The sequence below is a fragment of the Corvus cornix genome, chromosome 5 (assembly GCF_000738735.6).
Source record: "Corvus cornix cornix isolate S_Up_H32 chromosome 5, ASM73873v5, whole genome shotgun sequence".
NCBI classification, from domain to species: domain Eukaryota; kingdom Metazoa; phylum Chordata; class Aves; order Passeriformes; family Corvidae; genus Corvus; species Corvus cornix.
In genome coordinates, this window is record NC_046335.1 from 47,205,795 (window position 1) to 47,228,979 (window position 23,185).

The 23,185-nt window shown below is 42.5% G+C and overlaps 1 protein-coding gene across 5 annotated transcripts in view; it reads right to left on the reverse strand.

Annotated features, from left to right (window-relative positions):
* The window catches only part of MOB2 (MOB kinase activator 2), a 110,031-nt gene that overhangs the window by 2,359 nt on the left and 84,487 nt on the right, over window positions 1-23,185 (reverse strand). For all 5 annotated transcript variants that reach the window (XM_039552505.1, XM_019284461.2, XM_010398093.3 and 2 more), the window contains 3 exons: window positions 7,752-7,912; window positions 6,432-6,525; window positions 230-354 (listed from right to left, as the gene is read on the reverse strand). In XM_039552505.1, the coding sequence (XP_039408439.1) occupies window positions 230-354; window positions 6,432-6,525; window positions 7,752-7,912 (380 nt within the window). The remainder of the gene's footprint in view (window positions 1-229; window positions 355-6,431; window positions 6,526-7,751; window positions 7,913-23,185) is intronic.

Below are 23,185 nucleotides of genomic sequence, written 5' to 3' on the forward strand. Positions count from 1 at the left end.
GCCTTTTGTACTGCAAGAATGAACCAAACTTAAACTCTTCCTTTAAAAAAAAGGAACCAAACAAAAAAAACTACAAAAGAAACACACAAAGAAAGAAAACTACAAAAAACCCCCCAATTAAAACCCATCAAACAAAAGTGAGAAAGCTGTCTGGTATTCCTACACATGCTGCATGCCAACTTTCACTCGACTGATGGCATCCCCAAAGAGCCCCAGGAAGCAGCCATACCATATTTCGTTGGAAAGACGTCCTCATCTGTCACTAGTTTCTGCACTGAACTCATGACGAAGTCAACGTACTGAGGAGCAGTGCACTTGATCTTCTTTCCCCGCTCATCATACCAGTAGTACTGTCTGTGGAGAGAAGGGACAGTGTCACCACCCCACACTCTGCCTCCTCAGCTACTCCTCCAGGAGGCTGTGTAAATATAAAACAACAGCTGCAACATAAGAGATTCATTTCTTTCTGCATCAAAACTTGTTTTGGGCGATTTTGTCTCTCCCTATCAGTCTAGGCCAGAGTGCAGGTGGCAGTACCAAGCACAGAAAGCCCTGCTGACAAAGGCTCCAAGGGGAGGAGTCTGTGGAACTGTACAGGAAAGCATTACAGAACTATATTTAAAGGACAACAATCCTGCACAGTGATGAACTGATGAACTTCTGATGCTTAACATCAGAGAGCATAAATAGCTTTGTAGTGCAATACTGTGAAACAGTCAGACGGTGGCTCCAAAACACCGCCTTTTCCAGCCTGCGGTTCTCAAGTACTGGCAGTGATTTTACATGTTCTAAAGCCTGTTCCAAAACACAACCTTCTGCACATCCATACCAGCACGTGTTTGAACTCTGCTCCTTATGTTACAGACTCCCCCAGGCACCTGAATTTACATGTGATTCTGCCACCAGTGACTATTCCTGTTGGATCTTAAGGAACAGGAGGTACTGGCCCTTCAAAAGCAACCATAATTCCATCAGTTAGCCATAATAATTTTGATTAACTGCAGCCATCCCTCAGCTGACAGAGAATCAGAAGGCTACAAAACAACTGTGACATCCTTTTTTTAAAAAATCATGGTTAATTAAAGCATAGCTAACTGCTACCAAGAGTAGCCACCCATTGGATGAGGCACACAGTGAGAAGTGTTTTACAGATAAGGGATTCAGGAAAACACTTTTTAATTTTTTTTTCCTCTGTCACATTAGACATGCCTGAAGTTCCAGTTTATGAACTTTCTTCAAAACATCTAAGCTCAAGGCACAGTCCTATATCATTATAGGGCTGATAAGAAATCCATAGTATTGGTCTTCCCAAATGACACTGTTCATGCCCCAAGCCACATGAAAATGAGGAAGCTGCAGAAATAAGTAGAGTAGTTCAAGTCAGGAGAGGAAAGGCAACTATGAACTAGTTCTGCAAACATTAAGCTTTTAGAGTTTTTCTTTCAGCTCCTTTTCACTATGTGTAGTACTTCGTCACTCTGTTGTTTACTAGACAGACAAGGACTGACTGCAAAATTGCATAAAAAGGTGAGTGGGTGAAAACAGCAGGAGTCAAAAGTCCTTTTTAGAGCTGTCAGGCATCAAACCCAGCACTTGGGCCCTTAGGCATAGACTGTGCTCTTCACCCCTGCTCACTTCCTTTGTACAATCCACCTCTAAGGAATTACACAATGTAGTCCACCAACACACAACTTTCTTTGTCTATTACTGTAGTGAGAGACAGTCCCAGGCAATTCAGCCTTATTTTGGGTCTTAAGACAATGCTTGTCACCAAAACCAGAAGCAGGCTGGACTGCTCTACCCCAGCAGTTCTCTCAGGCTGCAGAAATCGTCAACTGCAAGACAGAAAGCACAGTTTACAGTTGCCCTTAGGTGCAAAAAGGAGTGTTGATAATTGGATTTTTATCAGAAGGAACAATTTGGCAACTGTACAAGTTCACTTATATTCTCCTGTAAGTGAATAAATCTGCTCTAGCATCCCAATGCACATCCTTTTTGCCTTTCCTTGAAAATCAAGAAAATGAATTATGCAAAACTGGAATTAAAAAGAAGAATCATTCACAGTAAGGGGATAAATCCAATGACTGTCCTGTTGATTAGAGTCATGTGTTTTCCTCATGTTTCAGGTGCCTTTGAACAGATTTCACAGCCCTTAGGGGAAGAGAGGAGCCCCTGACGTGCCATGAACATCTCGCACCTGGTACACGGCTTCCACCCACGCTGGCATTATCTCCATGAACGAGATAGGAGCAGTCTGGGGCCATGGAAGGGCTCACTTGGGCACAGAAGCCTAATTACATTCCACCACTGGCACTGTGACAGCACAGTCCCATATTAGGGAATGGATGGGGAGCAGAAAGGACAAGAGGATGAGACCTAAAGGCACTTTTCAAAAAGCTGCAGATTTAAATTTCCCCAGTATGGAGAAATATGAGGTACCTGCAGCTCCGTTCTAAATCCCAGGGAGAAATGACTATGGGTTTAACAGAGAAGAGCCTGCAATGCAAATAATGAAGTATAATGTGAAATCACAAACAAAATCACAATACTGCATCTTAATATATGCATGTATTTTATCTGTTTTTCTCTAAAACATTCTGGGCTGGTGTTGATGACACAGAAGCCAAGGCAGAACAGAAGTTACACCAATACATGAGCTTCTGGAAGGAGGGAAAAGCATATACTGTGGAGATTATTTTGCCTGGAAAGGAAGTAGAGACAGTCCTGCTAGAAATACCAAAAACCAGGCAATATGAAGAAAGCAGGACAGAAAGCCAGAGGCAGGAATAGTGCTTGTCAGCAGCTGAAACAGCTTGGATGGTTTCATAGGGGGTAAACAATATTTGGATGGCAGAGAAGAGAAAGGAGACATCATGTAAAACCATACAGCTGGGGAAACTTAAATGTAAGAAAATGTAGAACTTACAAGTTTGATTTAAGCACTCTAGGAGGAAATACCCTCCCTGTACACAGAGACACTATGGGCAAGGTAAACATGAGAAAGGCGACTAAGATTAGAAAAGTAAGAGTGATAAGCGTTACCAATTAAGGGATTTCACTGGACCAAAACATCATCTTGAAAGATGGGCTTCCTGAAAGTTTGCATCCATCTTTGATTTCTGCCTCAGGAGTTTTGTAAACTCATCCTCTTATGTACAGCACTTACACAGGCTCTTATTTAGTACACTCACTGCAGCGCTTTGAGGAGTTTTACCCAAGTGTCAGCTAGGAAAGTTTACAGGCTCAAAGTGCTTTAAAGCTGGTTTGTGTAATAACAAGCTATAAAGCATACTGAATTTTAATAGTAAATACTGTGTTAAAATATAGTACCTGCTTTACAACAAGTGATAAACATATTAATGAGCAAAATTAAGTAATTCCCAAATTTATATTCATGTCACTCTCATTAAAGTTTGAGGATAACTGGCCATGACGGTATTTCTCTTGGCATTATCCCACCTTGCCAGCAAATGCTTCCATCTGTTCTATGCTGAGACTAAGTTTTGGTCAGATGTCTCCTAGTGACCGTAAGCAGAAAAACTCCTCCTCGCTGAGTGCAGATGGCTGTGCTATCTCACATATCTGACAGAGGGCTGAAAGCTGCATCTGTCTGCAGTTTGTCAGTTGGCTGCAGCTTCTCTCAGATGTTAAAACCTTACCTCAAATATTTCACTGCAACCAGTGATTACTGTGCCAGCAAATACTTTAAATTTAGGACTGGGTACTTGCAGTGCAATCTGAATGTCAAGGAAGTTGACAAGCAACCAGTTCTCAATAGTTACTTGAACATCTTGACCATAAATAAAAAAAAGCCTTTCTTAGGCATGACCAGAATGGTGTGATCCAAAACGTATCATCAGGAACTGAGCAGGGAAAATATAAAAGTGGAACAGAACGCAGACTTTCACATGGAACTACCCAAGGAATCGCCATGGGAAAAAAATGGCGAACTGAACCTTAATTCCAAGGTACTGTAATTCTGTGGCAATCTTACACAGCCAGATGCTATTTTGTTCCAAAGGCCAGGAACAAACAGATCATGGCCACAGAAGGCTAAGCCAGGAGTGTCCATCAGGTTCATCAGCAACTGACACTAGTGTTTAGGTGTCTCTATACACTGGAGACAGGTCCAAGGCACAATGGTGCTTTTCCAACACAAAAAGCACGTCTTTAGCTTACCAGAGCTAGGAAAGGCAGAACAAAAAGATAAGGATTTGGAGAATGCAATTATGAAGGGGGCCCTCAAAGCTGAACTGTGCTGAGGTGTGCAGGCAGCTGATGTCACTTCAGTGGCTTTTTTGATAGACCCACACGCTTGCTAGAAGCAGCCTCCAGTTTGCAAACGTGCATCAGCCACCTGCCCCCAAGTACAGCAAGGTACCGAAGTTGTTATGGTTTAGCTAAACACAAACTGTTTCAAGTGCTTCACCGAAGTGTAGACATACTTCCTGTTATTCCCAAATAGCACCATTTTTCAGTTTTCCAAAACAAAGGATAGGAACATTCTGCTATCAGTCGTTACCACTAAAAATACAGGCTACAGCTGGAATTGCCTACAGGCACTTCCTCTCTTTATTCTGCAGCACAAGGCGCTTACAGAGAACTCTCGTTTAAGGCTCACTAGAGCAGAATGGAGCAACACTAATGCAGGCTTCCTATCACCACCTCCTTTCAGCCACTATTTCCCACCAGGCAAGTGGATAAACAGTTACACTCAGTGCTTGGGACAGCCAGCGCCACATCAGGAATTTAAACATGAGCAAGCTTGGGAACAAGAATCAACAAAATACTCATCTTACTGCTCACCATTTCTTATTTAGAGACGTGCTGTCTCCTTTTGATAAAATCTGGGTCCAGCAGAGATTTATTACTTTCTTTTCCAGCTTGGTTTCAAAGCCTCTAGCATAGCTTTAACTCTCTTCTGACAGTTACTATTCCAACTTTTACATGCAAAAAATACCCTCCATACACTTTGCATGCTTCTGAGTGCTCTCAAAGAAAGCCCCTGATATTAATTTCAAGTGTACAAGATAGCCCAGTGCATTAAGCAAGGCTTTCCTTCTAAGAACTATGTAATGCCTGTAAGATACAATACAGAGCTATGGTTCTGTTGTGTACATTCCCTGGGATGTTTGTTTGATGTACTAGGACATTAACTGCCCAGTCGTCTCTTTTAAAATCCATCTCAAGTAAATTAATCCCCGGAAATGCAAGAGGAGAGAAGAAAAGAACTATCAACACATGTTGGAGGGAAAAAACCAAAACCACAATAGGCTTATTCATACTTGACTGGGTCTCATATTCCATCATGTTGGACTGTGCTCATCAACAGCAGAAGTTTATGGTAACTTTTTCTTATATTCACACTGTACAGTAACACTACAGAGCTTTCTTTCAGAACTGACAGCTAGTCAGTGTTAAAGTCTACTACGTTCTAGAGGCGGAAAAGTGCCAAACCAAAACGTTTTCCTTACTCTTGCAAAGCTGCCGCCACTTGTGTCATCTGTGCCCAAGGTCTCAGGCAGAGAGCCTGTGGCTCACATCAGGCTAGAAGTTATCTACCAGCAGCCTGGTGCTGTGTCAGTATTCCAGCTCTCAGAAGCACCCTCTGAGGTTTTCACAACTCTCTTCTCCTGCCCTGCCTTCTCTGGAACCCCAGCGCTGTAACCACTATGGACAGTCCTGCCCTGCCCTTGCTGAGGAGCACACTCTGTGCAGGTACCTCCATGAGCAGCTGCACTGCAGGCTCAGGGCTGAGCTCTGCATGGCAGGGGCACAGTAAAGGACATGGGGACCTGTGGCCCAGACAGGTGACACTCAGAGACACAGCATGACCTGACAACCCCACGGCCTCCCTCAGGCCTTCTCAGCTGTGAGAGTATAAAAGCCCAGGGTTTCCTTTGTTTGGGGTCCCTCTGTGAAGGCACCAGATCGGGCTGTCATGAAGTTATTTAGTTACTGTACCAAGTTAATTTTAAGGATCTGAAAGTCTGAGACTCTGCTATGGAAAACCTGGGTCAAGCCAGTAAGGAAAGCTGGGCTGAGCGTGGGGTGTGTAGTTGTGAAGGGACCTTGGTCCCACCTCAAGACCGCCAGAGTGGCTCCTGGATGGTCAGACAGGGATGTTTCCTTAACACTCACCTTTCCCTCTCCCCCAGGCACACACATGGTCATTTGCCTCTCTGATCTGACCTTATAAAACCAGCTCAGAGCACTCAAAGATTCTCATCCTTCTAGTCCTCCACAAAACCAGATTTCCACCACACTTCACTGCTGAAGGGAGAGAAGAGGATGCACAGCTGACACGTTCTCAACAAGTAGAGACCTGCTGTAAAACACTTCCCCAATGCCATCCAATACCAGTATCCTCCCCAGGCAACTCTGAAGACATGGAAACCTTGCATATGTAATAAATGAAAATACTGACTTACGTATTGCACACTGCCATGGTCTGACATGACTCTCCTGTACAGAATTCTGAGATTGTACTATACTGTAAGTTGATGTGATGGAAGAAAGTTGTTGCTGAAAAATAAACAAAGGAAAGAAATTCAGAAGTAAAATACTTTCAAACACTGGTTATCCTCCAGACAATTACTTAAATAGAGCAAGTGAAGCAACTTCAGTCTTGAGCTTGCATACAAATTTAAACATGATTTAGCTAAATGAGCCTAATGATGAACTGCAAAACAAAGAGGTATACAGAATGAAAGCTCTTGTTTTGATTTAAGATGAAAGCACCATGATGCATTAGCTCTTATTACTCACAAAGCAGCAAGACTGGAAAGTGTCTCCGTCATCAGCCTCACCTTTACAGTAGAATGCTATAAGCTGAAGGCAAACAATTTGCTACATTCTTTTGAAGTCAGACTTAAAATGTACAGTGGCTAGAAAGAGGCTCTATTAGTTTTCACGACACATCTCCTTCTAAAAACAACCAGCAGGAAAGCTAGTACACTTCTACTTTTTAAAAATCTCCTGAGATAATTTAACTTCTTAATACCTCTCATGGGGCACCTCACTTTCTCTTAATGAGTCTCTAAAAAACTTCCCTGGTGTGCAGTTTAAAGTAGTTTCTTGCTACTACCACACAGTATTAGAAACATAAACAAGAGTGGGCCATAGCTGCAGAGAAACATAAACAAGAGTGGGCCATAGCTGCAGGTGAGGACTGGCAGGAGAAGTCCAGGGGAGTAAATCAGGGCTGAAGTGCACAGGTACAGCACTCACAGTAGTTGGTCACATCTCTGATTTTCAGCTTGTCTACTGTTTAAATCCAGTGTAATTACACCAAAATTTGGAAGGAGTAGGGAGGAAAAAAATCTAGCCAAAAGACTTCTCAACTTCTTTGGGCATAAGTTGCTTTACATGTAAGCCTTTAGAAACAACATTTTTACAATGCTTCTGGAAGGTCAGTAGCTTGAGTCAGAAACATGCAGAACCAGCCAGTTTAGCAAGCAGTCAATGGGAATCTTGATGGTTCTCCAAAGAGCATCAAAAACTGCAATGCCCTCAGTGCCACAGGGAGGGAGCTGGAAGGAGGAAACGCATCAAGGCTTTCATGCTGCTGAGCACAGCTGGGCTGTTCGTGAGACAGCTTAATTACCACTCAAGGTACAATGACATGCATTACACAGTAAGCATAAATAGTCACTGAGTGTTTCTCTAAGCACTGAAAACAGCAAAAGAGTGAATGAATGGCCCCTTGAGCATGGACAGCAAGCTCAGAGCTGTACGAACACAATACTCACTGTTGCTGGCAAGCCACTCGTTGAGGTCTATTTCCCGTGGTAACATCACTAGTTCCTTAAATTCGAAGTCGGTAATTCTGGATTTTGTGTATTCTGGCTCTAGGTAAAGTTTCTTCTCTTCCGGTGCTGGCTTTTTACCATTTGGCTTTCCCTTGGACTTCCTGGAAAAGATTCAAAAAGAGAGAAGTGGGGTTACCTCTACTGTTGAACAGCTACAGAAACCTGAAAGCAGCTGGGTCACCCAAACTCCTGTATTTGCCTTTACACTACTCCTTCTGCATTCCCTCCCCTTAGCTTCATTTTGCTGCTCCATCTCCACTGCCCTTTGGCCAGATGAGATTGCAAACTCCTGGGAACACATTGGTCTCTCCTCAGGCCTGTGAACAGCAGTGACTGTGCCTGAAGGAGCCACTCTAATGTGAGGACCAACAACCTGCTGCGCCACACAGTTCCTGATCATCTGAGAAACAGCAAATTTGGCTGCTGAAAGAACAGAGCCGGAAAATCTGGTGCTGCTCATTCAAAGCTACAGCATTCCTTGCTCTCCAGCCCTATTAGAAGCCTTCTTAAGTGAACATCTGTGACTGATAACCACAAAAACACCTGTTTTCTCAATTCCAGGGATACCTGGGACACAAAGATCTGAGCTCGTGTTTTTCTGAAAACCCTTGGAAATCCAATGCATTGTGAAATAACCTTCCATTTGGATTTATAAAAGCACAGAAACCACATTCCATAAAACACACTTATCTTCATGGCATATTGTGACTTTTCATCTCCCTTTTGTAAAGCGTTTGCTGAAATCACTAGAGCTTTCCTCTCACTCGTTTTTAACTAGACTCTCAACCCAATCCAGGATCAGGGATTCAGTAGGACTTCAGAGGAAGGACAGTGAGTCAAGCACTTTGGTCTTTTAGGCTATGTGGTCAAACATCCATGTGTTCCTACAGTTAAAAAATCTACCTAAGCAGAGATGGAAGATCTATTTAATGGTGAGTGACAATCATAGGGCAATACTTGCTGTCCATTATCATGTGAATACAAGGAAGAGATGCCAGTTCGTTTTTAACGTCAGGCTGTCTTGGTTAAAGTGATTTTTAGGGACCTTTAAAGCCAAGACAAGCCCACCTTTGCAGATGACTGCATTAAGTTTGCTGTCAAAACTCATTGAGATCTCATCCAAAGGAAACAGACCTCACATTTTGGCTCTTAACACACTTAAATAATCTTCCAGCTGTGTTCCTGTCTAAGATACATGCAGGCTTGATTTTTACCGTGAGGATGTGATACACATCTTTCCTGGAATGGTATTTGAAGTGTCACTGCTCTTCTTAAAGAAAATATGGTTACTCATTTTTCTCTCTTCATGGGCTCTTTACTGATCTGTTTATTAAACACATCTTCAGGAAGATTCATCATCCACATAATCCCTACCAGAGCAGGGAGAGACAGATGCGCCTTCCGCAGGAAAGCAGCACTCTAACTTGGGACACCAGCACTGCCAGGGTTCACTGTCTTAAACCTGTGCTGATTCTTTTCACACTTCTCTCTAACGAGCAAATTAAGACTAGAGGGACTTCAGAAAAGCCATCATAAAGGAAAATCAAGGAAAACTTGATGATAGCAGCACGATATACACTTACAGCCTCAAGATGTATTTACACAGATGTGCAGAAAGCGCTGCAGGTGTCTGGCAGGGAACAATGGTCACAGCTTCTCTCCTATGTTAATGAAAAAGGTGGGCTTCATGGTTTAAGGGAGGATGCCTGTGACATCTTTTTAAAGAGTACAACATAGAACATCTTTCTAAAGAATACAAATACAGGATGAAAATAAACTAAAGCCAGTATTCCTGAGGATAAGTTCGGCACAAGAGCTGTACTCCTACGCATTTCCTGCCATGTCCTTTTTCCACAGCAGCGCATTCCAATCCAAATGGAGCCTGCAAGATCTGTCCCTTAAGTTTATTTAATGAAGTGAACGGGACTGATTCTCATAACTGCTCCATAAAGGGATGTTTTAGGACATGAGAATTCAGCTGTTCCTCAGTGCAAGGCTCTTAATACAGAGGGGTTGCTTGCTTAGATTAAGTTCCTAGTTGTCAGACTATTCCTGTCTTCAAACCCTTGCATTTGCTACATTTAGTGGTTTCTGGGTTTGGTTTGGTTGGGGGGGGGAGGGGGCCAAGATTCTAGCATTCAAGGATAAGTTGATTTTTTTAGGAAAATTATAGTTCTAGTAGCAGTCATACAGAAAATACCTTCAGCTTCAGAGACTGGTTTCACAAACCGCATTAACCACACTCAGGGGAAAAAGTTATCAGTGAGAAGTAGTCTGGATAGAGTTTCTGTCTTTGCTATAGTTCAGGACAATTAAACCAAGGGCCCCAGGTTAGGGCTGTGCCACATCAGCTAAGAGCAGTCTGCTGTAAGGAGGAGGAGGGAAGAGCTAGACAAGGAGGCTATGGAGAGACCACAGAAGGAAGTAAGACACATGAGGCTGAGGCAAGCCTTCCATCACATGGGAATGGGTGGGGGGTACCTCATCCTCTCTTCCCCATTTCAAGAGAATAAACGAAGATTCAACACTAAATATATTTCACAAGTTTGCTCTTGCAAACAACACTACACTGTCCTTTTGCAAAATCCAAAGCCCCTCATTTTCACACAAATGTCAATTCTGCGTTAGATCAGTACGTGCAGCCACTTTGAGTCTTTTAAATAGATTGTGTCTTTCCACAACTGCCTTGTGCTGGAAGTGGAGCACTTCAAACAAAAGCTTCCTGAAGAATCCAATTTCTGCTTGTTTCCAGAGCTTTGGCTCAGTTTTAAAAGAACCTGACTCTTGGGTATCATCACAGAACCTGCAAAATGCCCAGAATCACTGCTCTCAAAGGATTTATTCACAGCACTGAAACCTGAATGTCAAACTGCCATGTGCAGCATGAACATCTTGTTAACCTTTTGCAGCTCCTGAGAACTACAGCAAGACCACAAATTGTTTACACCAGCACATTTTCATGACCTGCATGCAGTGCAGCTAGGACATGACATGGCCCCAATACTGTAAGTACAAACTAAAAAAAAAAAAATCCAGCCTTAAAAATGTCATTTGAACTGGACCATGTATCCACCCCAATTAGGCAGAATTTAGGTTCTACTGACTTACTCAAATTAATTGAGTCATGCTCAGTCTAGGCTGTAAAACTGTGTGTTTAGTTTGGGAACTATCAATACCCACCCATAGTAAAACATTTTCTTTTCAAACTTACAAAGCTGGAGCATACAGCAGTATAAAAAAAACCCCCTGTTTTAGAAACACAATTACATATGATTAAGAGTCAACAAAGAATACTTCCATATTCCAGATAAACCAAAGCTCATTCATTCACAATCACCAGAATTACCAAATAGTGCAAGGTTTAGGAGTGAGCTTCCTTCCCTGTGCTCGCCCCTACCTCCCAGTTCACTGTTGTTTCAAAGACTTGTAAGAACACACCAGCTGGACTCAAGTCCAAAGGCACAAAATGAAGCATCCATTATTTTCTTTTTGTGAGCTCTTCTCATTCAAGATGCCTTCCTTAATTTTTCATTTTATGTTTAAAATACACAAATACAAAAAATGTCAAGAACAGTAGAGTTTCACTGTTCTATTCAGGAAACACCAAAATTCATCACCTGTAGATGACTGTTTATTGGAAAACATAACTGTCATCCAAGACCACAAAAAGAGCACTACTTTTCAAAACACAGCTATAGGCACCTCAAGTCCTGATTCATGTTTACATGTGTCTTTCTTCAAAAATGAGAGAATTCTGCTTAGATTTGTCTTAACGTGTCCACACCACATCAACTGTATCACCCAAGCAGCTGCAGAAGTAGCTCTTACGCAGCAGGTTGGTGGTCTGACCACAGTTTAGACCGAATCCTGTCTATCGGTGCTTAACTGCTAATTAAGGAAAGAAACATCTTTAAGGAATCCAAGGAGACAGCACTCCAGTTTTTACTGACAGGCAAACCAGAGTACAAACTAATTCCTCAGACAATTCCCAGGCTAGGTCTGCCTTTGGTTTTAGGCACTCGATTGAACATGATGCCACAGGCCAAGTCACACCCACAAATAAATTTCAGAGAGGAAAAAGTGATGGCAAATGGCAGAAGGGAGATCACTCGCCCGAAGACTTAGAAGTTTCAGCAAACTGGCTCCAGGCCAAGACTCTACATTCACTAATGCTTCTAGCAGGGCTGCCAGACCTGTCAGCCTTGTGTCCAGCTAGAAAACACATCAGCGGCAAGTTTGCCTGGATTTCACTGCAGAAAGAAAGGTGTAAGACACTCCACCAAGTGACAGCCCACTGATGTTTTTTCTCTAATCTAACTGCTTTGTTAAGATCGAGTAAAATTGCCAATTTCCCAGCTTGCTTTCTTATCCCACATCAGTTAATAAAGATCCTCCTCTAATCTTTCTCTCTCATTTCCTTCTTGATCAGATGCTCACTAGTTTCGTGGTTTAAAAACCCTGCACTTCAGAGTCTCTTCAAAGCACCATCAAGGTTTAGTTTTAACACCATTTTGAGGAAGTGTTATTCCCATTTCACAGCAGAAACTGGCTGTAAGGTTCAAAGTTGATTCACGGTACAAATGCTAAGTATGTGCTTCAGTGTAAACCAACACAGTTTGTTTGGAAAGAAGCACACATGAAGCAATCTGATTTAGCTGAAGAAGGACCAGAGACCCAGTGTCCACTCAGTGGATATGCTTCATAACCTGATGTAGTTCACATCACTCTGGAATCGTACCAGGCATCCATGGTTCTGGTCACGAACATCTATTTATTACCAGGTTGATCGCACAGAGGGAATACTACCAATTTATTAAATGCTAAACTTCCCTAAACGGACCATGCTATTTTAGATGATTTCCATCAGTTCAGGATTCCTTTTTTCCCAAAAGAAACCAGCCCAGCTATAATAATTTCTTGCTGTCTCCAGCAAGCTGTGCAGTTTCTTACACTGCATCTGAAATTGAAATCTCTTCAAAGACAATTGATGATACTTTGATCCCCCTCTCCCATCCTCCACACCAAACTAACTGTCCTTGGGATGAATGGCTGTTTACATTTTCTTTATGAAAGTACATGTTATCAGTGGGTTTTCTCTTTTTAGTGTGGCATATTAAAATGGAAATAAGAGTAACTTTAGAAAGTTAAAAGATTTATTTAAAAACTCTGTAGTGGTGATGACCAGAGCTGCAGGCTAAACTCCCATCACCCTGTGCCCTCTGGATCATGTAGCAGTTTCAGGTTCCAGCCAAGTCTCAAACACACCAATTTCCATTGGAAAATTGACAGAACAGGTCTGACAGGCCTCACATGGTAAATCTGTCTCTGTTAGCAAACTTCAAAACTCACAAGCCATCTCAAGTCTGTGAGGATGAAAATCACCACGGATCACAAACCTTACAGGACAAAGACACGTATTTTGTGATTAATATGGTGTGGTTTTGTGGGCTTTTTTTAGCAACTGACCCTATTCCTTACGTAAGGTTAACTGCTATAATCCTAGCAATCTGCACAAATTCAGAACAATTGGCTGTTGCCAATCCAGCTGTGACATATTCCATTAGCCTTGGCGAGAGTACAGCCCCCAATCCACAGCAATGCACGCAAAAAATGGCACAAAAAGAAAAAACGGGTTTAAGGAAGATCAAAACAAAGATGCCCACAGAAGGAGTACCAAATGATATTAAAAACATCACTCAAGGGTTTGGGGGTTATTTTCAAGTAACCTGGCTTACACTTTACAATTTGTATAGTTCACAATCTGGAAAAGTTTGGGGTTTAAATGGTGCACTCCCAACTGAACTTTTACAGGGATTACTGGCTGCAACAGCAACACCAAGTATACCTCTATGCACCGAACTAGTATCAAACTATCTGGGCCTTCAATTTTTTTATCCTGTAATTTTTTCTTTCTTTTTGAAGGGCTGTGTTTTAAAACACACTCCACTATATGAAGTGGTTATAAAGTGAAGTATTTCTACCAAAACCTGCTTTCTTGGCACTCTAAGAATGGAGGTTAGCTTCTTAAAAGACAAAATTAGAGAGGCAGTAAGCCAACATTGTAGCACTGTCCTTCAGACGAAACTTTATGAACACTGTTTTTATTTTTCCAGTGAATAAGGGTTTAGAATTCAAAATTAAAGGTGTACTGGATGTTTGCATTTTACCTTCTCTCCTCTTCTTTGGGCAGGGAGTCAAAGGGAATATGAGTGAAATAGAAGAGGGAGTAAAACACATTAAGGCAAAAACATTCCAATATTCAAGGTCTCTCCCTTAATGTACTCCCTTGGCAGAAAGGAAAACCACAGTGATTTCAGCCGTGCACAGAAGGCTACAGCTTTGTAAGGTAAACCAGGTCAGCTGCTCACAGATATACTCTTTACCTTTATGGGCTTTTTATGTGGCCCTTTACTGGAAAGAAATTATCAGTTAATTTCTGGTTACAAATGTTCTGCGTAAGCATGGGAGTCCTGAATCCATTCACAGCAGGAAGGAAACAGTTTTATGAGCTAAAATTTATGAGCCCAAGTGACAAGAACAATGAAGAAGCAGGTTACGCCAGTTCTTATGGGTCAGGAACAACTCTTGAAGGCTGTCCAGTTTCTTACCCAGCAGCCCACTGCCTTTGCTCCTCAGTTAAGAGCAAGAACTGGAAGCTTAGAAAGGCTATGGAGCTTAAAATCCCTTCTTGGTAATTCAGTGTCTTTGTTTACTTGTACAGCATGCAAGAAAAGGGGAATAACAGCTTCCTTCAAACATCAGTCAAGCTGCCCTTCCTTTGAGACTAACGCCAAAGATGATGTTTGCATTTCCCCTCTTTCTTTAAAACAGCACAAGATTAGCACCTCTGGAAGTTCTTCTGCAATCCCATGTCCTGTTTTAACCCAGATCACTGTTAAGTCTTCAGCTGGAAATGCCACGTGACAGCACACCCAGAACACAAATCCTGGACGTACACATCCATGTTCAGGATTGGGAAAGAAAAGAACATCAGCATGGGAAAGGAAGCTGTGCAAGGTATTGGAAAGCAAGTCCAAATCCCAGTGCAGCATTCAGTACAATTGTTCACAGATGGCTGTGGACAGTGCTTTTCTCCAGGGCTGCGCAAGGGAAGGAGACGAAGCTTTTTAAGGCAGTCTCCATTCCGATCTCCTCTTGCCCCAGGTCTCTGACAGACCTCTCTGACCTCAGCTTCATTCCTCCCCTCTCCTGCCCTGTGTTAGCTCCAGGGCTTGGTTGCTGCACAGGTCTAAGGGGGCTGAGCAGCATAAAGCGTCTTTGGCAGCATTTCTGGCCCTGCTTCTTCATTTTTGTTCTGTTTTTAAAAGTTACTAATAGTTTATTTAAGAGGAGGAGGAAAGAAGAATGTACCCTACATGCCAGGGAAACTTTTTCTTTGGGATTCTCATAGTGGCTCCTTGCCTTAAAAGGGAATCTTTGCTTGGCCTCCGGATGCTCTGCTGTAAACAGTCGGTGCCAAGGCATGGCAGGCATGCTAAGGATGACAAGTGCCATAACATTATTTCATAATGCTGCTTCTCAACAGAAAGCCCAAAACATTCTGCAGGGCCAGACTGAGTTCCAGCTGGTGCTGCTGGCAAAGTAAGGAGAACATGGGGCACCTGCACCATGCCATGTCTGGTGCATCAGGCCTTTCTGTTCCTTTTTGTAGAACTCCCCACCCACCTACTGGTGAAGGGGCTGGAGCTCAAGTCTTACATGGAGCAGTTGACTGAGCTGGGGTTGTCTGGCCAAGAGAAAAGGAACCTCAGGCTACCTTATCACTCTCTACAACTACCTGTAAGGAGGCTGTAGCAAGAAAAGGTCTCTTTTCCCAGGTAACAATGGATAGGACAAAAGGAAACGGCCTCAAGGTATAGACTGGTATTAGGAAAAAGGTATTAGGAAAAATTTCTTCACCAAAAGAGTTATCAGGCACTGGAGCAGGCTGCCCAGGGAACTGGTAGAGCCGCCATCCCTGGAAGGATTTATGATGTGTGCATGTGGTTTATTGGCAGACTCAGTGACCTCAAGGGTCTTTTCCAACCTAAACAGCTATGATTCTTCCTACCTCTCTGATCCATCACCTCCCAGCACAAGCTCAGTGTTTGCCCACAGTGGTGTGTCAGAGCATGCTGAGACTCCCAGGGGGTTTGTCTGCTGGCGCCCAGGGTCCCCCATCTTGTCTCCAATGCAGCTCTGGGAAGAAGGGCTGCAGAGGCAAGGCCAGGCATGCCACAGCTCAGTTAATGCTACAAAAATGCACAGAGCGCATTCTTGTGGTAAAACACGCTGTGCTGGAGTTCCCTTTCTTCCCTGGGCCCACCTGCCAGAACTCCTCCAGCAGACTGAACAGAGGTGTCCAGCTTCCTGACTGCACAGTCCTTGCCCTCTCCAGGTTCCTCTCCAGATAACACACTTGGGACACCAGGGAAGCCATGTCCAATGGGATACAATCCTTATTTCTAGGAGCCAGTGACATAATTTAGAAGAAACTATTCACTAGAAGAAACAAAATTACCCAAGCCATACCAGTTGTTCTTCATTTTGAAATGTTCTCTTTTACCTTGGTGCCAAAAAGCCCTCACATAAAGCAACCAGAAGGTGCCAGCACGAAGGCTCAGCAAGATTCTTTTCTTAAGCAACTTACTACAACCCAGACTTCTGGCATTTTGTGGAATAGGAAATCAAAAGGACAACTCTTTCCTATTTTCAGCATCTCTACGTGGAGCCAGATAAGGTCTGTGGTAAGAGATTCAGTAGGTCACAGACTAAGTGTTGTAACAATTAATTTACCCAATGCTTAGAACAAACCACACACCAGAGCACTGAGTCAGAGGTGCCCAAGTCCTGAGCCTGGGACTGACATGGAATGGGGGCTTTTGTTTGGTTTTGTTGTTTTTTTTAAGTCTCCTGTTGGCAAACTGTCTGAAATGAAGCCAAAACTGAGCAAAAAGAGGACAAATCTCAAATCCCTGCTTGAGAAGGTGTCTCATAGTATACTCTCCTGTGCTTGCAATTCCTCCTCCCCTTGAAGATCCTCGTGTGGGGACAGAAGAGGCCACCCTATGCTATACTCTTTAGGACATCTCTGCCCAGCCATTCAGCAGCTGAAAACACAGGCTGGAGCTCTGATCTGGGCTTTGTCTTGTTAAGACACAGCTCATTTCAGTCCCCAGGCAAACACTCCAAACCCACCAGGCCCATACACAATACCAAGATAAGGATGCTCCTGTATCCTTGCCTCCCTTAGAGGAAAAATGCCATTAGTATTCAAGGAACACAAATGCTTCCTCATCATCCTTCACTGCTAAATACACTCCCATAGTGCAGCTACACAGTAGGCCCAGGATTCATTTCACCAGATATCTGCACATGTAAATGTTTACATCTCAGCTAGTTCTCCAAGGGCCTCTGGAAACCAGCAGCGATAACAGTTCTTTCTCTAAAACAAAAAAACATTGCACTCCAAGGCAGAGATCTACAGCACACCTTATGCTTCTTTAAATAACACACACAGAGGAAGGAGAAAATTGGCTCTCAGCTGAGAGCAGACAATGGCAGAGACAGCAAGCCTGGTTGTTTGTTACATGTGCTGCAGTGGAAAGGTCACCCACGGAGCCTTGCGAACAAGTGATCTGCACTAAGATTTGAAAGCAAGTTTTGAGGTGGCTTTTAACACCTTTTTCACTCTGGGGAAGACAAATATAGATCTGTCAGGTTTGTTATTATATTCAGAGCAGCATTTTTTCAGCAGACAGTTTGAAATTCGGGAGGCCAGAAATACTGCTTGCTGAGAACAAGGAAGAACAATGTAATTGACAAAAAAAACCTTTTATCTCTTTTTTTAAGATTTTTAAACTCTACAAATTGAAAGAAAAATTTAATGTACTGTAGTAAAAGCACAAAAAAATTTCAATTAACATATCTACTCCCCATGTCTTTTCTGACGTGTCTATTAGTTTAATCAGTAATTTATTATCCTCTAATCTCCTATTGGAACACAGAGTTATTTTGACTTTTACGTCATTATTAAATTCAGGTTTTGGCAGCAACTGCTCCTCCTGGCTACTCTGATGCAGCCCTGTTATCTCTAGATGAGCACATCCAGTACCCTGTGGTGCACCTTTGCGGGGAGGGAGTTCACCACCAGAGCACATAAATCACTGAAGGCACTGTTATGTCCCAACCCTGATGAAGTTTGTAGAGCTGGAAGACTGCAAAGATACCTTTTTATTTCTAAACCAAGCAAATTTGATTTGGAAACCTCATATCCTTGTAAATGTGGGATTTCACAACATAGCTTGCACAGAGTTGCTTTTCAGGATGGAACTGTGCTTTAATTGCTGGGAATTATTTCACCATGGCAACCTGGCCTCAGCAATCAGACTTCTCTCTATATAACCCAAGATATACAAATGCAGACAGCTCACTCTGTTCAGAGAGTACCAGGGTGCAGACAAGTTTCTCTTTGTAAAAAAATGGATTAGTTTCCTCACTGCCTTCTTGCCTTGCAAGCTCTCTTTGTATGACAACAACCAAAAATGATCTGACAATACAGGCTAGTTTTAAGTACCACTGTAGCCTAAAGAAACCTGTAACAGCAAAACCATGTTAGATATGCAAGTCAAGCTCACCCACATACTGTGTTTTGGAAGATGGGTGCATATAGTGTCTCGTGTACCTATAATCTGAAATTACAACTGTTTAGGCACAAAAAGTGTCCTGCATCAGAAGGATAAATTAGGTATTCCTTTTGGGAAGAGACTGAAAATAAGTTCATCACCTGCCTTCCTGCTAAAGTTCCACCTTGGAAAACAACACCTATATGTAATCACACATTAAGAAGGATTTCATGTGATTTTTATGTGAAGCCGAAGCCTTCACATAAACTTTGTCTGCTTTCCATCAGAAAAAATGTGGTTTAATGGGATAGAAATGTGCTCGGGCACACAACTGAGAGTGCACACGGAAACACAGGTAAGAACAGAGCTACTTCAAACATCTCAGCTTTCTTTGCAGGAGCTTCAGTACACAACACATACTCAGATACATAGCATAGGGGAAAGAAAATTTAACTTGTTTTCACTATTCATAAGCAATTTTGCAGGCCTGCACCTGTCACCTCACTTTCAAAGCATGTGTACTAGCACACACATGTGCATCTTGTGGCAGTGAGACACACAGCTGGGGGGAATTCCATCACCTACCAGTCATTAGTTATTGAGCAGGCTGGGCAAAGAAATACCAATGTGAGGAAAGCAACCCCACCCGAAATTTTCATCCTCTGGATCAAGCTCCACAAACTCATCTCTTACACTTTAAATTAACCACAGCATTTTAATTAGGAAGATATCTAGAAAATATCATATGTCAAGGTCAGTTCTCAATGGCAGAGATCAAAAATTATTTCCCCCCCCTTTTGTTAGTATTTTGGCTTTAATTTAAACCACAGTCAGTTCAGGGAAGTCCCATCTCCCCTGGTATGCCTTAGACCAGATCCTGTGAGGGCCTTTCAGTTTTAGTGTGAACTATCTTGTTAAAAATTGAAGTCCATAGTTAGAAGGCATAAATTGTATGTCTCCTCACAGGGTAAGAAAGTCAGTGGTAAAAGGAATCAAAGCATTATCTTAATTACATAACTTTCATTAACAAATAATACGTACAAAACTTTCACTAGTGAAACCATGCAGTTAATTTTTAAAGATTTTTGACAGAATGATGCAATGCTCTGTTCAGTTTTGTCAACCACAGCACACAGCTGTTTCAGAATTTCTTAGAAAACTGCACATTGAAGCTTTTCTATACAACAAAGGAAGGGGGAAAAAAATCTATTTAAAATACAAACTCTATGGATTCATAGGCCAAAGTAAAGAACATATGAATGACTGATCAAAAAAATAGTAGGACGGGTAATGGTTTAATTACTGGTACAGTTAGAGCACTGCTAATTAGCTAGTGAGACAGCAGTGATTCCCAACCCTAATTTATTACTTTTCCAGATATACCACAGGAGACTGAAAAGCAAGTAGAAACACCTTTACAGATATACTGATCCACTAGCAACCAGGAAAAACCCCATAGATATACTCAAACTTGTAATGTTACCTCCAAGGGCCTGCTAAAACACAAATTCAGTCTTTTAATTAAAGGCTGAAAGCACAACCAAGGAACTGGTTAAGGAAAACCAGTAATTTTCAGAACCAAATACTAAAATTAGATGAACAGTTGTGTGCTGAAGTTGTTTCACTCCCTTGGCTGCACGTGCAAATGACAAAAGGATCTTTAACTGTTCATGTGGACTTGCAACTGATCAGTTCATGGACGCTGAGACCAACACTTGAGACATTGCTCAAAACACAATGTGAGGCCACATTTCCACCCCAGCTTTTGCAAACCGGAGTCACACCTCAAAGCAAGGCATGGTTATGTGTGGATTTAAAAATGTACTGGTTTGAATTACATACCTAGACATGAAAAAACCTTTCTATGCTGCAAAACAACAGAAAAACTACTATTTCAGTTGAGACAGAATAGAATTTCCCCTCTGTCCCGCACAGAATGTGGTCTCAAGACCACCAGCTTTATCTTTTCCCTGCATAGGTTTGCTCTGAAGAAATACATCAGTCACATCAAACTGGGGACTCTGTAAAAGAAGGAATCAGCAAAGCCTCTTTATCACAATTTCCCTTTTCCCTGTTGTGCTAAATGTATCCTGCTGGCAGTCAGCACTTTCCCTGTAAGGCTTTGGTGTTCTGAGCCTGGGATGTGTGGACACATTGGACTGAAGAGCAGATCTGGGTGTCTGGAGTGTGAGTGGAGCCACCAAGGTGCACCTCATGTCATCTCACCTCTGTGTGAAGTTACATAAACCACCAATGAAGAAACCCAAGCCTTCTTTCCTTCAGTAACTCCATGTACTTTGGATGGTATGCCAGGACTACTTTTTCCAGATAGCAAGCTAAGAATTTTAATATTTTCACTATCTGCCCTTCTGAGGACAGCTGCACTCACTGCTGATTTTTCCTTTTTTAAAAATAAAAGGAATCACACAGACATCCACAATGTTCCTTTCACCTGGGGAGCATCTGCTGCTACCAGTTCCTGCTGTCTGAGCAAAATCATTTCTAAACTTATTTCCGTATCAGACAGAAAAGAACTTGCAAAATTAAGAGAGCAGCATTTTCTGACAAGCTCAAGCAACCCGGCTTCAGTGCTAATGGGCTCCATTCACTCAAAAGAAGTGGGGTTTTTCTTCAGAAAGCTGGAAGAAAGGGTTAATCCATACATCCAATCCCTTCCCCTTTCCAGAGACTAGGTGCTGGCAGCTCTTAAAAGAAATGCAACATCTCTTCTCTGACAGCAATTCGCTGAAGTTTAAGATTCTGTTGAATCACACAGCACCAGCGATTAAGAAAAAGAATTAAAAAATCCCCCTCAACAAAAGAATACTTTAACAAACTCAATTTTGGTGCAGTCACAGAGAGATGTATGATAGAGGAACAGATATATTTTGTCTTAGCCATCTTAGAGACAGGACAACTGATAGGAGATTGCATTCCTAACACCACACCTCTTCAAAAAAAACCAAAAATGACAAGAGAAAAGCTCTTCTACAGAGGATTTATTTTTCTCCTAAAAACCCACCTGGTAAAGGTCTTGGAGTGCACAGACATTTGAGATCCCAGAGAACAGCAGACAGAAATTGTGTGAAATAGATAATTTTCCCATAGAGAGCAGCACCAGAAACATGGGCTATTGCAACATAGGAAACAAAGAGACAAACCAGGAACTGTAGTCATCTCCCAGAAGGATGCATGTTGCACACTCATACTTTGCTCATATATAAACTGAAATAATCTTCCAGACTGAAACAAGAAGCTAAAATCTAGAACAAATCCTATAATGAAACAGATGCATACCAAGAAAACAAGATAAAAGAAGGGTGAATAATTTCACAAGTCTGAGATTACAGTCAAACCTATTCTTTGTAAAGTGTCCAGGAGGCATCTTCAGTAAAAAAAGCAGCATATTTTTGCCTCTAAACAAGAGGAAAATGCTATTAAACCTTGGCCAGGAGCCCTTTCTGTACGAGCTCTGGAGACACCTTAGAGGGTTGTTTCAACACAGAGAAGAATTTTAGCAGTGCCCTCCCTCTGGCTATCGCTTCCCAGAATGTGGAACACGCAACCAAAATACAACTTAATGCTGTAAATACCTCTGAAGAAAGACACCAAGTTCTTCATTAAGTTAATGCACTGTACATGGTTCACCAATGTTCACAAATGCCCCAGGGTCATGACACTCCTGCAGTGAACACAAGTGAGCAGGCGGACGACTATCCCAAAGAAAGAGAGGAGTGCCTGGTGTGCTGGACCCACCAGTGAGACACAGAATCTTTCCAGAGCACTGCTCCAAGTTCTGAGCTCCAACAAGAGCCCCAGTCATGACATGGCCTTGCCGGAGGTTTCTGACAGCTTGCAGTGGGGCCGAACATCAAGCAGAGCACTACAAATTTTCTATCTACAGCCAGAAGAGACTTTGCTACCTGTGTATGCTGGGAACACCCAGCACACGCAGGGAGAGCCGCCTCTCCAGCGGGCACATCCCAGCCAGATGAGTCCACCAGGCTGGCAATGCCACCCAGGCGTGCTTCCTGCAAGCCTCTGTCCCGACGACAGGACACTCACATCAAAGAGCAATCTCCACAAGCACATCTGTGCTCCCATACACACAGAAGAGCCACCGGAGTTCCTCCTGCCTGGTCACCCCTTACCAAAGCACAGGATGTTACTGCCCCATAGTGTCACCAGTTCTGAGCAGCTGAGAGTCCCAAAAGGCCATCATTGAATGAGGAATCAGCTCCTGTTACAGAAATATTCAGCAGGACACAGCATGACAACTACTGATGTCAGTTTCCCTGAACCATAAACATTTTGAACTATTTCTGTACAATGGAAAGTTGTGGGACGGAGAAAGAAAAAGTACAGGATAAAAATAGCCAACGTGGCTCTGAAGAGCATTTTGCCTATAAGCCCCTTTCCCTGCATACTGTCCTCCCTCCCTTCTCTTCTGCCTGTCCCAGGCCTTTGCATTAATCAGATTAGCCAGTGTTAAACAAGGCTCTTCTAATTACTTTCTAATACTGTGAACTGGACTAAATTACTGAAAAATGTTTCTGCCTAAATTAGAATAAAATAGGATTGACTTTTTAAATATTTGCTTTAGTCCTGCTGATACATGCAAGCATCACAGACAACAGCTGTCTTCAGCCATGGGAATCCAGGCAGCAGAGGAGAAGCTCCTCTGCTCCTACCCATCTATGTCCCGGTTCGTGAACACAAGACAACCTTGGCTGATCCCTAAGAAACAGA